The sequence below is a fragment of the Crocodylus porosus genome, unplaced genomic scaffold (assembly GCF_001723895.1).
Source record: "Crocodylus porosus isolate Cpor-Errol unplaced genomic scaffold, CroPor_comp1, whole genome shotgun sequence".
Taxonomy (NCBI): domain Eukaryota; kingdom Metazoa; phylum Chordata; order Crocodylia; family Crocodylidae; genus Crocodylus; species Crocodylus porosus.
In genome coordinates, this window is record NW_017728943.1 from 21138420 (window position 1) to 21155533 (window position 17114).

Sequence of the window (17114 nt, forward strand, 5' to 3'; positions counted from 1 at the left end):
TACTGCACAGTAGCATCTCAAGTAGACGCTCCCAGTCTTCTCTTCATCTCCAAAATCATTAGCTGTCTGGATTTCCTTCCCTTCACACCCATTTATGACTGTCTCCCATGAAATTCTGTATCCTACACTCTATTTAAATTAATATCACAAGTCTCTTAAGACCTTTTCTGGGACTAATCTCAGGGCTGGGGCACCATGCCCATCTTTGACCCCTCAGTAGCTATTTAACACTGTTAGTCACTCCAAGCTCCATCACCATCCTAGCCATATGCAGCAGGCTGGTTTCCTAACCTGTGCAAGGAACCAAAATTGCTTCCAGACGGACCTTCATGCATTTATGGAGGGCACTGCTGCAAGGAAAGATCCAAGGAAAAGGGCCATGCTTCCTGCTACAGAGGAAGGCAAAACCCCCCCACAGTTTGTACTAATCTGACCATGGGGTAAAATTCCTGGATCCCAAATGTGGTAATTCATCTGACATGGAGGGAGAGAAAAGACACTAGGCAGAAACTTCTGGATTTTATTCCCAGCAGGAGCATTGACACAACCCTGTCAAAAACCCCAGCCTTGGCTGCAGCCACCACCCAGTGCTTCTGAAGAAGACACCCTCCCCTCCACCACTCAAACAAACAAACAAAAAAAACCCAACTCTGGCACCTGTAGCAACAGGATGGGGAAAAATTCCTTCCTGACCCCAAGTGGCAACCAGCAAAGCTCAGAAGCCTGGGAAAAACCATACAGTCCTCATTTTGGTTTGTAACATGGGGACAGAAAGCATAACTCTAAGTATCACACCCTCCTGCTGGAGAATCAGAACTCCCCTTTCTGTATCTCCATCATAAACTAACCCCAGCTCCTTCAATCTTCTTTCATAACTAAGCTGGTTGTGGAGCTCTGCTTCATACTCCTGCTGATGGACATAGTCTTTTCCAATATCCACCTGCTCTAGACTACAGAACTCCTTTCATTATGTCTCAGAAATATAGGGGGAGGGAAGATCTTGGGTTTCCAATGGTCCCTCTCTACAGAGAACTCCAGGCATGGCTACTGCTAGATCATCCTTTGCCAAGACTTATTGGAAACCCCCAGTGCTGGAGAGTCCATAACTTCCCTAGGCAGTCTGTTCCACTGTCACTTTTCTAACAATGAGTGTTTCCTCATATCCAGTCTAAATGTACCATGCTGCAACTTCAAGCCATTGGTCCAAATCCTGACTTCTATGTCAACACAAAAAAGGTTTCTTCCTCTTATGTGGATTCAAATATTTTCCATTACCACAAAGTGGATGAAAGGAAGCTTGATCTCTGTGGGAGAGGTCCAGAGAAATCCCATGCTTTGGGGCTTCTGCTGGTTGTCTGTAGGGACCAGAATTTATGTATTTATTTTGGCCCCATGCATGTATTTTGGGTTTAGGGATCTCTTTTCAACTTCCTCCACACTGAACATTGGCCATGACTACAGCCAGGTGTCTGGTTGGGATCCCCTGGTGCTCCTGCTGGCAGCCTCTCAGATACCTAACTGGTGAGTCTAGATAAAATACTCAGAGTTAACAGACATCAAATCTGGGATCAGGAAGGATTTTTCTCTCATGTCAGATTAGCAAACATTGTTGGGCTTTTTTGCCTTCCTCTGTTGCCTGGGACTCCCAGGATCATGTAAGCCTATTTTAATTTAATGTAATGCCATGGTGGTGGCAAGGCATTGGTGGTACCCTTTTTCTCCCTGCTTTCTGAAATGGTATAGAGGTTTTTATAGGATGCTTTGAGGCTATGGCATGTGAGAGGGGTCAGAGTGGATGTTCTTGTGGACCCTTTGGACATGTGCTTTTCCATGTGCTCTGAAGGGCGGCGCTTTCATTAGTGCAGCTCCCACAGCTGCTGTAATTAAAGTGCCCACAGTATCTCACATATCAGCATCCCCATGCTTCAAAATGGCGGCAGGGGCACTTTAATGCATATTTGACAAGCTTTAGTTGAAGTGCCCCAGCTGTCATTTTGAAGTGCTGAGGCACAGACACAGAAGCTACTGGAGGCTTGCTAAGTAGCACACTCAAGCAGACTCATTTAAACAAATAATACAGCGCATTGCAGCAGCCTTCTAGCATGTCTACAGGCACCATTCATAGTTGCCTATGAATACCGGAGACTGGATTCAATGGTTTTCAGAGTCCTCTTCCTGTGTTCCTGACATCACACTTCCATTTTGCTGTAGACACACCCAGAGAGGTCCCTGAACTGACTGCAGTAATTGAATTGAATTGAATTGAATTGAACTGAGTTCAGAGGGTCCCTGAACTGACTGCAGTAATCCTGGTAATATCTCTTTAGAGTCACACAGAGAGGGATGTTCCCCCACTGTTCCAGGACACATATGGGGAATTCAGGACTTGGAGTAGTACTTTGGAGAGGAAAGGCCCCATGAGTAACCTAAGACAAACACATTTCCAGTAGGTCATTGACCCTATTGCCACCCAGTCTTTTGTGTGTGCTGCGGAAGTCTGATGATGACCAGGCTTTGAGGTCTGGGGAATGCAAGAAGCACCACAGTGACTTCCTCTTCTCTCAGTTTAATTTAGAGGCTTGGATCTGTGAAATAACTCCTTTTCCCTCAGAGCAACTGTTGCTGGGGATCCAGCCAGTCCGTGAAAGACCACTAGTGCAGCAGTGAGGTATCATGAATCACATCATTACAAAAGGTTGGAAGGATAGGGATGGGCAATGTGAAGAGTCATTTCATCTGGGAGCTGCAGGGAAGCCTAGGTCTAGCCTGAAAAACAGAAGAAGAAATGAGACGACATAGGCAGGGAGGTGATTTAGTGATCCTTTAATGCCATTAGATAATGTGTGATGCAGGAAATATAAAAAGCTGAAACCTCTGAACCTCTATGGTTCCAGTGACAAAAAGGTGCAGTGCCTCTTTTTCTGATGATTGGCCAAACTTGAGGGTTAGCAATGACCCTGTCTTGTTCCCATTGATGCTGCAGAGCTAACATGCAGATGATGAGGCACAGATAGCCCCTCTCTGAATACCAAGGAACAGAGAACTTTATGGGAAAGGATGAAAAGGGGGCCCTACCCAGAATGCTGTCTGCTCCTGCTCTGCTACTTCAAGTGGGGACTTGAAAGACAAAGACCCTTCCCTGATGAAGTTACAATGTAAAAGTCCATTTGTTCCTGACTCCACTCTGGCACAATTAGTCAGGTGGCTTATTTTATGCAAAAAGTGAATAGGATCATGGTCAGGCAATCTGCTTTGGCAGCTGACCCTCAGCACACAGTAAGACTGGCAGCACCAGGGGGTGGAAAGGCTCTATGTCTGTGAAGCTACAGTCTTTTCATACTGGCTTATGGTCTCTGTGATCCAGTCTACATAACGTACCACCTTGGTATAAAGACCATAGGTACCACACTTTGGTCCCCAGGAAACCAGGCCAGATACATAGTATTTTTCGTCATTATGGGGATCTTCCATAGCATAAGCCCCACCACTGTCCCCTTCACAACTGTCTTTCTGGCCAGTCCCAGCACAGATCATGTTGTCTGTGTATTGGAAACTGCTGGAATCAACTGTGTCTATATCTGTCTTCACAGAACGGCACTTTTCCATGGCTACCACAGGAATCCGTGCCTTGAAGAGACGCTGGACTCTTACCCGATTCTCTGTCCTCCCCCAACCAGCTATGTAGCCCAGAACCCCAATTTGTGGCTCATACTCAGGGGATTGTTCAGGCAAACAGATAGGGGAGATCTTAGGACTCATCTTCACAGGCTCCTTCAGCCTCAGCAAGGCAATATCATTATTAAAGTCTGTTCTTATTCTACCCCGTAAGTCTTCTTTCTTCATCCAGAGAGGGTGAATAAATGAATCCTCTACCTCCAGATGGGTGCCCTGATTCAGGAACTGTTGGCCGATATTAATCACCCCAGCATACATGTCAGGCTTTTCCTTGTCATCCACCACGTGCGCTGCAGTCAGCACCCAGCGGTCAGAAATAAGTACCCCACCTGCTCGTGGGTCTCGAAAAAAGACTTGCCAGGGGAAGTTGCCTTCTTCAGCCCGGGTGCCCCCAAAAATCCTCCCTGTATCTTGGATCCGGACACTAGGAATACCACAAACTAGAAAAAAAAGGGAAAGGGAAAGACCAGGTTTGGAAAATAATGGTTGCATGTAGTACACTACTAAAAACCCCATAGGCCCTCTTTCCTGTGTTCTTGACATCATCTCTGGTTCTAAGTAACCTCTTTCTATGGTTATTTTATAATATAGAACAGGAGCAGGCAATTATTCTGGCTGGAGGGCCACTTCATGAGTTTTGGTGAGCTGTCGAGGGCTGCAAGATTAGCCCCACCCCTTTACAGGTGCCCCAGGACTCTGCCCCCTGCTTTCCAGCAGAGGCCTGGGACCTGCATGGCATGGGGCGGGGAAGGCAGCTGGCTCCATCATGTGGGGCTTCTCTCAGTGGTGGTGGCACTCGAGTGCCAGGGTGCTGCACATGCACCGCGGGAAGCCCTGAACAGTAGAGGCAGGCCGGCCTGGCTACACTCTTTGCCACCATGTGCGGCACTTTCTGGAGCTGCGCACTGCCAGGAGACAATACCTGTGTGGGCCATAAACACCCCAAGCACCCATCACCTGCTGCTGTTGCTGTTGCCAGCAGCAGGGCTGTACACCATGGAGGAGCAGTGCGTTGGGGCACCCTCACACCCCACAAATGCCACATGCCCACACCCTGCCCCACAACCCCTGCAACATACCCTACACCCTGCCACACACCCACTCACACCCCCTCATATGCCTCCCACACCCTACCATATACACACCCCAACCACACTCCACAGCCCCCGCACACAACATATAGGAGTAAGACTTCATTTTTGACTTATTATGCAATCACCTCTATGTACACTATGCAAACATGAATCATGACAAAAACATTTTTTGTAATAAAATTAAAATATGTTCTAGTGGGCGTTCAACTTTTAGTATGACTTTGTTTTTTTCTGGTTTCACAATGGCAACCCCCTACTCCCAAAGGAGTACTTTTGGGGGCCAAAGGGAGGGACTTCCAGTGGTAAATGTCAGGAGTTAGGGGAGAGGCTTTTGGTCTCAAGATGGCAACCAGGGTAGGGCACCTGTCAAGGAGCAGGGCTCTTGCAGCTCACCAAAACTCATTAAGCAGTTCTCCAGCCAAAATAATTGCCCACCCCTGGGATAAGATGTGTTCTTTCAGCACCTTCCAGCTCATACTCATTACCTGCTGTACCCAACATTCATTTAAGAGGAAGGATTTCTTTTTTTAAGGTTTGCTAAAAGCCTTACAAAGAATTAGATCAACAAACCCCAGCCTTTTTGAGACTTTATATGTGAATGCCAGATATGTATAAACCAGTTGAAACTATGTGTCTCTGATATTTTATTTACCTCTGTACCCTTTTACATTCTTAGTGTATATGCTCTATAATGTAAAGTCCTATCTTTAGCATGGTCACTTCTGTAGACAGATGGTGAGTCTTTTTTATATAAAAAGGTATAAACATTTTGTTTGCTCAGAGTGAGAAGGGGAAAGTTAAGGTTCTTCTCAGTATCATCATAACGTCTGTGGCTTTCCACTTTAGGCTTTTTATTAAATTCCAGTTGAGAAACCCAGTAGGTGATAGAGAGGAAACTTGAGCATAGATGATGCCTAGGCCTGCAAAAGCACACCTATATATCCATACACACACACACACACACACACACAGAGTCCTTGGTGATACCTGGGACACAAGTTGGCAGCTCTGTTCCCATGTCTTTGCTGACCCATCTTCCACTGGCTGAACACTGATAAGCTCCTAGGAAAGCACAGAAGTATAGAAAGGATTTCAATTCAAAGCATCATGTGGATGTGACCAGGGTATCTGGGAAGTTGGTTCTGTGGGGCCAAGTGACATTACTGTTTAAATGTGACCAACCTATGCATTTCCAGACTAAACACAGCTCTGTAAGCAGAGAGTGAGCAGTCCTGACACATGCAACCTCCTGCCAATATGCCTCAGTCACTGCGTTGGAGTGACCACTCCAGCAGAGAGAATGGTGTTTGTGGCTCATTAAGACCATTACCTGACCACTGACATTGCTTAGCAAAGGAAATGATTAGTGCCAGTAGTAGTGGTGGTTGCTGTAGTTTAGACACTTAAAAACAAACCTCATTACTAATGCACTGCATACAGACCCCTACAATCAGACACCTGGAAATGTATATGCATACAGTTATTTCATAGCACCATTGAATGCAACCTTAGTCCAATGTGGGGGGCTTTCACCAGCCTTATTCTGATATAGGCTATACTATAGCCTCCCTAATGGCTCTACTGCAGGTCCTGAAGTGTTATACTCAAGACAAGGCTGTGACATAGCAAACAGTACAGTCTCCACTAGCTATAGTGGAAACTCTCTACCCAGTCCCATGAGGGAACCTTATTCCAAGCAGTCAGAATACAGCTCTTGAAACAATGCTCTTTTGGGGCCTTTATTCAATGACTACTGTGGCTAGTGAAATACCTACCATCGCCTCTGGTTTTCAGGGAATAATAAGGCTTTTCACAGACATAGTGAATAACAGCTTTGTAGTGAGTCTCCTCAGATCCCGATGAGTAGATGACTCTGCCATTGTTAATAGGGTCAGGAATACCACAGTCCACAGCTGCAGAGAAGAACCAAACAGGTGCTAATCATAGGGGCTTCCACATCCCACAGTCCATTCACTTTGTACAAGTAGGAGCAGTTGCAACTTCCCATATCCTCCATTAGTCATCATTTCACCCTCAATCCATTCAGCAGCCTCATGCCCCATTCCTCAAACCCTACAGTATTACTATATAAAGGTATGGACTGACATCCGCATTCCCAGAGCAAATATAGCCTACTAAGCAGTAGAGTGAGCTGCACAGATACAGAATCCCCATAAGTCTCCCATTCCTCTTAGCTGGGGCCAGATTGGTCAAAGGTCCAAAGCCTCTCTCCCAATCAGCTCTACCATAGAGAAATAGGTCACTTACGGACACATTTGAGGTTAGAGTTGCTCCATTCTCCATTATGCTGACACATAGAGTGAAAGGTTCTTAGGCTTCCGCGTGGCTGTGCAAAAGAAGAATACATCCCATGTCAGCTACTGGGAGGGCAATGTAACCAAATTAAGCTTTTCAGCAGTGGCACCTCACTAAGGGATCTTCAAAGTACTGCTGGGGAGGAAAGGGGCTCTCTGCAGAGGCATCAGGTACAGAGGGAGGCAGAGCACCAACCTAGACAAGTCCACCGATCTAAGCTTGTGTGGGGTAAGAGACAGACTGGATCATGGAGAACCACTGGCCTTATTCTACAAAAAGAATATTCTATTTCAAAGCCACTGAGAGCATCCAGTCACTTCTGAGCTGTTGGAGGAGACCCCATTTGTACCAACAGACCTGTGCTCAAATTTACATACAACATATTCTCTCCCTGCTAGGTTTCTGGGCATTGACCTTCAGCTTCCCAGATAGGAAGTAAGTGGAAGACACTGTAAGGTGTATGGGAGAGGCATTTTGAAGTTAACAGCATCCTCAGGCTGTGTAATGGGAAGGGGAAGTAGAACTGTACTGTGGAGCTGGATGAACATACATTTTTGGTGCAGCTTACCATTACAACCTCATAGCCTTCTACACAGGTCACCGTCACGTAGTCCTTGAAGATATAGTTGTCCTTCCTGGGGTCAAGAATGGAGTTGGGGGTGACACTCTGGACACAGGGTATGGCTTTGGGGAATAAAGAGATAAGTGACCGATTGTTCTGACACTTACTCTTATTCCAAATCCCATCCTTCTGTGCCCAACACTGAGGTAGGAACACCTCGGCCAAAACAACAGGCATTCATCCATTCACACACCCATCCATCCATGTAGCCAACAGCCAGCCATTTGGTTAATCAATAACCATCCAGCTAAGCAAGCATCCAGCTGGCCAGTCAACAGCTGTGAAGCCAATAACATGTAAGCATGCTGCCCCTGCCATGCACCTCACCACCTGGTAGGAACCTTCCTCCCAAAACAGCAGAGTGGGTGTTTACTCACGGTCTCCATAGTAACGTATTTTCCAGCCTTTGCTTTGCCCTGTTCTGTCTGTTCGGAAGATGACGTCCAGAATGTTGCTCCTGGTTTTAATTTCTGAAGGCCCTGGGAATCTGGTACCACAATAGGGACCATAATGCTGTTTTCCAGCAATGAACTAGGAAAAAAGAAAACAAGAGGAAATGGCCAATACCAAAGAAGGAGGAAGGAGGAGACAGAAAGAAAAAGAACAGGACTCTGAGAAGACACTTCTTTTTATGACAATATAGTTGGGCTTTATGGTAAGGGGGTGGTGGAGGTAGCTATGAATTTCCTGGGGAATCGTGACTGGGTCTAGTGGGGAGCAAGGAACAGTGAGCATGAGAGGAGGGGAAATCTCTAGGAGAACAGGGTAGGGTCAGGAATGCACAGACCACAATTATAAAGGCCTCCTACATCTATCCCACCACCTACTTTTAAGCTGTCATGGCAATTCCCTTCTGAGTCAGCCGGTTCCACATCAAAGTCCCCATTCCGGACGTTCAACACCACACGGTAGCCTGGCTCCAGGGCCACGCGGTACTGACAGCGTGAATTCTCTGGGTACATGTTGGGGTAGTTGGGGCTGGTGATTTCCCCAGACAGCTCGGTGAACACATTTCCACTGCAGTTCACTAGGGTTGAGAGGGAAACATGAGCAGGGGGCTCAAGAGAAAAGTGGTCTGGATCTTAGGGGACAAGACCCCATCTTCCAGTCTATCTCCATTTTCTCCTCTCACCTGCATTATCATGTCAGAACACTGCATCACTGAGATAAACTATAACTTGGCTCTTGCAGTGATGACTGATTGCACTTCCTGAGGACACCTAGTTCCAAGTGCTCTGTTCTCCAGATGGGAACAACACTACAGAGCCTTCAACACTTGGAACAACACTACAGACCCCTCAGCACTTGGAAATGGCTTCGGTGTCCTTCCTTTGCCTCAGTCTTACCCCATTCCTCTTACTGCTTCCCCTTCAGAAGCAATTCCCTCCTTCTGTGATTTGTTACCCTCATGCTCATACAGACAGTTCTCATAGTTACAGCCCCTCTCAGCATAGCTACAGCTTTGCCTGCCCAGCTGAATTTAGCTCTCTGAAACAACTCCTCAGGAGCATAGCAGGGTGGGTGTATGCCCAGGACTGCCACTAACACTTGGAGTAGAGCCAGCTTCTGATGTGCCAATTACAGTGGTACAATCAGCTACCTCTGTTACAGCAGCTGCTTTTACAGCCCTCTTTTCCACCCACAAAGGTGGTGCCAGGGGTGACATGTAGGGGGTGCATGCGGGGGCACGTGCACCCCCTGAGTGTGGTAGTGCATGCTCTACAAAAATACAGTGTCAGTGACATCTGTGGGCAGTCACTGCTTGCCGCTCGCCTCCCTACGGCTGACACCACTGGCAGCATCTGCGGGAGGTCAGCGATCCCCACTGGCCACCACCAATGGTGGTGCCTAAGGTTGCTGCCCTGGTCCCTGCCTTCCCTCCCTCCTCAATTACCCTACTGCAACTCTTCTGGTCCCAAAAGCATTTTGGGCTCCTCTGTGGTTTCCCCCAGTTTGTCACTCTCCTACAGAAACTGAGAGGCCCACAAATGAGCATGTTATCTGTATGTCAGGTGTCTGCAGGGACTGTTCCTCTCTGTTCTGGGATGAGAGGCCTCTGAGAATCCACAGCTGACTGCACATAGTATTTTCTTCTCTGGAATACCATAGAGATACTTCACTGTTCCACAATATCTCAACATTTGCAGTCCCCCAAAACTACAGTGGTTTCATGGAAAACCCAAGCACTTTGCAAAGTCCTATATTTTCAGTTCCTGGTCTCTTTAGGCCTTTACTGCTTCCCACTTCCTGCGTTCCATTACTTAGAATTATTTGAGAAACTACAAGTCAGTTAGCCTGATCTTATGCTATGCAAAGCTTTAGAATGAATTTTGAGAGAAGGAATAATTCTTTCCTTCAAAGAACAATAGTTAAGAAAGATGTGAAAGTAAATGGAAAAATGACAAAAACTCTAGCTTGGGTTTACCAAATGCAGACTCTGTTAATTTAACCTTAATATATATCTAACTTTTCTAGATTTCAGTAAGGCCTTTCCTACAGAACCTCATGCAAAATTGTTGGTTGGGATGGAGAAGATAGGTATTTCTAAGGGATCTGCAAGGAAGTGCTGAATGGGAAGAACACAACAGATTACGTTGAACGACTGGGCTGGAAGGAAGTTCTGAATGGAGTTCTTCAAGGGTAAGTCTGGGGCTGATCTTATTCAATGCTCTTATTAATTACCTTGGTATAACAAGGGGATCATGATAATGAGATTCCTGACAACATAAACTGGGAGGCTTTACCATTGTCGAAAGGAATCAAGATATCAAAATGAAAGAACTGGAAGGCATTGAGGACTGGATTAATAGAAATGGAAATAAATCCAGGAGTACAAAGTGCGAGGTCATACACTTAGGGATTAAGACTTTATCCCATAAATTGGAAGTTTATCACTGGGAAAGAACAGAGAAGTAAAAAGACTTGGGTCTATTAGTTGATCTTAGAAGGACTATGTGATGTGGCCATGACAGGGCATGTCAGTCAAGTTATTTCTAGTAGAGATATCATTGTTCAGGAAATCATGAGACTTTATCTGAAGTACTGTCTACAGTTCTGATTACCATTTTTGAGAGGAATCCAAGCTGGAACAAGTATGGACAAGGGCTATTGAGATGATCAGGCATATGGAGAGTCTATCTTATAAGAAATGACTAGAAGAGGTTGGCTTGTTTAGCCATTGTGAAACAGGCTAAGGTGGGACATGACTACTCCTATATAAGTATAGCAAATGGTAAATCTCAGGGATGGAACAGCTATTTAAGATAAAGGACAATGCTGGCACAAAAACAGAGGGCCATGAACAAAGTATAGGCTGGATATTAAAAGAGGCTGCAAAGTATCAGAGCACTGAGATTGCCGAACAGCCTCCCAGTAGAAGTTGTAGGAGCAACAAAACCAACTGCTTTTAAGAAGGAGCTTGATAATGTTATGAAAAGGATTATATGACATGGTTGCTTGAACAAGAGGGAGTTGGACTCAATGACCCAGGGCATCCCTTCCAGTCTATGTCCATGTGCTCCCATTCCCCAGATACATTAGTTTCCCAGATGATGAATCAATTTATTATTCCTTGTTATATCCCATTGTTTCATTTTCCTCCCCCTCTGTTAACTGCAGCTCTTTCTGACTTACCATCCCTTGCAGATTTCCTTAACAATCTCCCTGAGTCCCATGTAAATGGAACATATACTGCCTCCTGCTGTTGGGGACAGCACATGTGGAGCTCTTACCTGAACAAGTTTTCTTGTCATCTTGCAGGAAGTACTCTGGAGGGCAGGAGCAGAAGTAACCACCAATGTAGTTATTGCAGTAGTGGCTACAGGCCTCTTCCACAAAATCTGTGCATTCATTCACATCTGCAGGGATTGAAGTGAGACAAGAATGAGCCAAGTCTAGAAGGAGCTTGGGAAGGAGGTGATAAAGTGTTCTAAACAGTCACTGATAAGAGGAGAGGCTGAGCATCAACACAGAGTGCTGCATGGCCCCATTCTGCCGCAGCTGAACACTTATAAGGCACTGCTCTGAAGAAGCCATTGTTGCCAGCCATCCCTCCTTTCTGCCAGCCCCAGGAAAATGGGTTGAGTCTCATATTTACAGGCCCCTCTACAGACTAGGAGGCAGTCCCAGACTTACCCACTGCAACATAGTAGGCAGCAAAACCAGTGAAACGTTGTTCATTGGAAAAGTCTGATTGGAAGGTCACAGTCAGAGAGTTGTAAGGGACATAGAATTCCTCCAGGATTGGGGAACCAGGGACACGACTTGTCTTTCGCCCACAGAGAATGCCCTCAACTTGGTAACCAGACAGAATCTGCAGGAGGACAGACATGGAAGTCTTGATTCACTAAAGAAATGTGTATGATTACCACTGCTTGGTCTCACTGGTCCAACTTCAGCACACCTCTGTCTGCACCAAGCTTCTTAGTCACTATTAGTTATCAGTTAAACTAAGTGCATATCACCTGTAGCTGTGGAGGATTTAACTGTGATGGAGTCATTTGTGGCTTAATGATTTGGGTGCCAGCATAGATAGGAAAACAATGTCGTCCCTGGCTCAAATAGCCCCCCTTCGCCCATGGCTCACTGGCTTACAATGGGACTAGGATAGAAGGTTATTACTGGTGGCTGGGAGGGCATATGTGACAGGAAAGAATGAGGGAGGGACCTTGGCTGGAAGGAACACAGTGGGGCAGAGAGGACTCAGCAGACAGCTTAGACTCAACAACTGAAGTATCTGGGAAATGGCGCTTACAGCCCTGCTTCAAACCTGTAATGGGAACAGATAACCAGATGGCATTGAAACTATATTAGTTTATGACAATGATAGTATGGATGCCAGGCAAAGCCAAGCCAATTTGCCCATGTCTGCTGTAGATGCACTGAAACATTTGTGCTTTATCAATTATTGGACCAGGAGGGACCTGCCATTGTCTGCTTCAGTTCTAGACTACCATACACAGCTATACAATGACCCTCTGTCTTTCTCCATAGGGCCCTTCTGCTATTATAGCCCTGGGAGATGGACACCAGCTCTGCTGCTGCTCCTCCTCAGGCCTGCCCAGATGCCCTGAATCTCTGATTTGGAGGCAGGTGTGTGTACTGCACCTTGACAGGTGGGTGGATGTGGTACTATACCTTCACAAAGTCATACTCGCAGTCCTGAGATGGTTCAATGTCCAGGTGGGTAAAGTAGAGACGGATGCCATATCCTAAGGGAACTGTGACATTCCAGGACTCATGTGCATCATTGGGATATAACTGAGGATAGTTGGGGGATAAGATCTCACCATACATGGGAGCTGCATCATCTCCAACCAGGAAGAAGCAGAGGATGAGGCACCTGGGAGAAGGCAATGGAAGGTGATGCAACACAAGTTCTCTGTGTGTGTATATATGCAAGTAGTTAATAGAAAAGGTGTCAGATGGTGGCTCTCAAGAATATCTTCTTGGGTTTTGTTGTAGCAGTAAAACTTGCTGTTGCGATGTGTGCAAATGGCTCCCTCTTATAGCCCTCTACAGCAGGGGTATGGCACTGACTTTGTTCCCGGCTTCAGCCACCCATCTTCTGGGAACTCAGAGTGCAGCAGATGCTGGACCCGGGTTGTCCTTCCAGGCGACCTACATCCCCTCCCCCCCCCCCAGCTTACTTCTCATTTCCTGGGGGCTGCAAGTGCAGCAGGTACAGATAACAGGATTGGTACAAGAGTTGAGGAAAGAATCATGATTCATAAAATTAACTTATGAACAAAAGCCCCTTGTATTTTCTGTCACTCACCACATCTGCAAAAGTTCTGTCCTGTTTTCGTCCCAAAAATCCTCGGAGTCTGAACTTTGGAGCTATGGGACTAGGACAAAAACAACAGCACTGATTAGTGTTTGCGGTGTGTTTGTGCAGTCGGTGGGCAGGACAGTTATGGCCCCAAAGCACAAGGAACATGCCAAAGGAGTTGCGTAGGGAGCAAACTTCACAACCCATATAGACAGCAACACCTCCTGTGCCAGCAGCCTTGGGGAGGCATGAGGTTCACTACAGACAGAGAAAGGGGTGTCCGTTCCCCTACTGAGTCACTGAAATGCACCCCAGGAGCACAGCATCTCCAAGCACTGTTGTAACATTACAATCAGCAGTGACTCAAAGACAAATTGTTCCCAGCTGACTCAATCCCACCCCCAACACACCTTTCCCAGTAAAGCCCCCCTTACATGCTGTAGTTAGTCACAGCACCTGCTACTGCGTCTCCCAGTAATGCAGTGACTGGCCCCTCCTGATCCAGGCAAGCCAAACAAAAGTGTTTGGGAACATCTGCCAGGCTCATTTCTAACATTTACGTGGAGGTTTTACCTTCTCTCTCCGTCTCTTTCTCTCCTCTCTCTCCCTGTCCCTCCTCTCTTCTTTCTGTCTATTCACAGCCTCCAAACCACATCCCAGCCCCAATCTTTGGGCATGAGAGAGAAGGATGCACCCCTTTACTGGCAATGTGGGAGCACCCCCTGCTGAGGGGATACAGCTTTGCAGCCTCTCCTCAGCCCAGGCGTTTTGTTTACCAGGCTTGCGCAAAGACTGGAATTTCCAGGGCTGGTTGCACAATCCCTTTGGCTGAGCCTGTGGGGCTACAGCATGAAGATCTGGGTTGGATTAACCTAAACAGCTCTTTCGGGGAAGTCAGATGACTTTTGGGAAAAGCAAAAGCAAGGGAAATTCCAGCTGGTGGGAGTTTATCTTTAATCTCTTTGCAATTCCTGGAGGAAGCTAGGAAGGTGGGCAAGCTAGGCAGCAGCAGAACAGCCACCACAAGCATGCTGCTGGCAGCTGTCGTGCCTCATCCTACCCTTTGAAAACCCTTACGGGAGAAAAGGGGAGTTCGGTTTCTGTGTCTTTCTTACCACTGGGCCTCTCTGGTTGAGGCTGCAATAAAAGGCATGCTAGTGGCAGTTGTTCTGCTGGGGAGTGGTTGTGAGGTAAACACTTGTAGAGTTTCAATCTGTGGTGAAAGCCCACACATCGGTTTCCAAAAGACGTTCTTACAAGAAGAACAAGGAGAACTGATTCTCACACTTCCCCCAGAGCCGTCTTAGCTCTGGTCCACTAGAGAGAGGGACGTTCCAAATGCTATTTCCAGATTTGACCCATACTCAACCCCTGATGGGAAGCCAAACTTGACCTACAGTTCAAGAGGTAAAAGATAACCCTGAACCTTCAGTCAACCCACCCCCCTGCTCCTGAGTTGGGTTAGAAAGTATGTTGTACACTTTCCAGCTACCAAACTTAACCTTCCAAATGGGATATTGCACATCTGAGGTCTTGTCTTGACTAGGAAAATGAAATTAAACTGGCCGTAGCTGACACATACTAGCAAAGCGCAACACAAAACCCACCTTTTTCTGGTGTTTGCGCATGGGAACACACATAGGTGGATTTTACCCGCTTGACTTGTAGACAAAAGCAGGATAAAAGCATTACCCTGCATCTACAGTAGAAGGGACTGAATGTACATTAGCAAAGCCTGACCCAAACACAGTAATTTTTGCTCCTCAATACAAATCCTGAGTGGGCAGGAAGAGGCAATAGTGAATCACCTCCCACTCCCTCAAGTCCTGGGTGAACATCTTGTGGTGGTGCTGCATGGGATTTGGAGGACTTAAGGGCTTAGATGTGGCCTGAGGTGCAGGACAAATTGTAGCCCCCTCTTCCCTTCGTACCTGCTTGAGAACGTTGACATTAAGACCAAAGGCCTTCCAAGCAAGGCCAGTCCAACCATTAAGCAAACCAGGTGGTTGCCTAGGGCACCAAAATTTGGGGGGTGCCAAAATTATATGCAGAACAAAATAACAGAAACATCATTCTAAATAACAGCCCTGGCCGGCTATTATAATTGTGTTAGGGTTAATGGAAAGTGTGAAACAATCAATACATTTTTTTTGGTTATCGTTTTAGTGTTCATTTCGAATATCAAATAAGTACATGTAAAAGTTCATTCTAGGCTTATTTTCCTCTATATTAGAAGTGGTGGGGGCACCAAGGTACACAGTGGACCTTGAACCAGCCCTGCTTCCAGGCCCCAAACATTTTTTTTTCAAAATAGCCATAATGGAAATAAAATGAATGCTTCTAATTTACATAACTATGCATAATATTGTTCATACATTATCTAATTTTATATCATTATATAAACTGCCTCTACTAGCAGTAGCTAGTGTATACATTTGCATGATATTAATAACTCATAAGGAATCATCCATCTTCTAATTAAGAAAAAAAAATGTTGAAGTTGATTACAAGGGTAGCTAGTTTTTTTATGTGCCTAGATTTGTGTAATTTGATTATTTATGCATACTACCTGAATATTAATGTGCACATTTACACCGAAAAAACAAGCAAATAGGCATCTTATTTTTATTTGCATAGATCTAGAGTGTATGAATTCTTCATAAGATGAATTACTAAGGTAACATTTTAAAATGACTGAAATTACTCACAAAAATATGTTACAAGGACATTTTTAAAGTTGTAAAACCAAAAGCACCCAAAAGCAAAGAAATGGCAGAATTAAGGTTGCGTATGCAATGCTAAATCTGCCCTCTTATGTGCATGCATTCTGTTGCAGTCTTAAATTAAATAATCACATAATATTTTTCTGTTTGATCCCTGCCTCATTCAGTGCAGGATCCTTTCTGAGGATAAATCAGGATTGTGTTTTTATAACCCTTCTGCCAGGTGGTTCCAGAGGTCCTTTGGAAAACCAGCTTCAGCTCCCAGCCACAACGGTGCAAAAATCAAATACCTGTGCATGCTTATGATAGGCAATACTGTCCAATTTGCACATACTTGAGTCTGTGTAGGGAATAAAGAAAACATGTATTTGGAGACGAAGAACAAGGCATTAATTGGGAAAACACAACGACAATTAATCAAAAGCAGACAAACAGTGAATAAAACACCCACCCCAACTGTAGTTTGGACAGTAGTCCTCTGCCTTAGTTTGTCTTTCTGCCAGCATGACCATCCAATGGACAAATGTCTTCTTGATACCTCACTTCCCCTCCCCTTTACCTCTGTGATGCTCCTTAATCATGTTTTTTTCTCAATGGTTGGAGAAGTCCCAGAGCCCAGGGATGTACTTGAGGTGTACTCCCTCAGATCCTGAGGATGGAAATGCTGCCTGGCTTCCATGAAGGGACCCTGCTGGTGCTTTTGGCAGTTATGCCTCTTCTAGCCAGGTTGTCATCCCTGCAGTGATCCAGGGTTATCCTAAGGCATCTCTGCCTAGCCCGTTGTCTTCAGTTGTATGGGTGCTGTAGAAAGAGGGATCCTCACTGCAGTTCATTGAGCTTTTGCTGTCCTGAGGAGCTTGTAGTAAAAGCTCCCATTACTTCATACCAAAATGCTAAGTCCAGGACTTCAATTC

The 17114-nt window shown here is 45.8% G+C and overlaps 1 protein-coding gene across 1 annotated transcript; it reads right to left on the reverse strand.

The window, feature by feature from the left end:
• Nucleotides 1–2806: 2806 nt before the first annotated feature.
• C1S (complement C1s) lies at nucleotides 2807–14203 on the reverse strand. The gene is made up of 12 exons (XM_019548880.1): nucleotides 14051–14203; nucleotides 13484–13553; nucleotides 12844–13048; nucleotides 11842–12019; nucleotides 11439–11564; nucleotides 8535–8734; nucleotides 8085–8238; nucleotides 7654–7769; nucleotides 7038–7116; nucleotides 6545–6682; nucleotides 5757–5831; nucleotides 2807–4115 (listed from the first exon to the last, which is right to left on the reverse strand). Exons 2-12 carry the CDS (start codon nucleotides 13486–13488, stop codon nucleotides 3310–3312), a joined length of 2082 nt encoding a protein of 693 aa, XP_019404425.1. The 5' UTR covers nucleotides 13489–13553; nucleotides 14051–14203; the 3' UTR covers nucleotides 2807–3309.
• Between the last annotated feature and the right edge of the window lie 2911 nt (nucleotides 14204–17114).

Excerpts from the sequence above, each read along its gene's own strand:
- C1S (XM_019548880.1), bottom strand. Across the intron at positions 7,117-7,653 it reads AAGGCTATGAGGTTGTAATG|CCACGCGGAAGCCTAAGAAC; the intron begins GTAAGCTGCACC and ends TCTTTTGCACAG. Across the intron at positions 6,683-7,037 it reads CTCTAACCTCAAATGTGTCC|CTGTGGACTGTGGTATTCCT; the intron begins GTAAGTGACCTA and ends TCTTCTCTGCAG.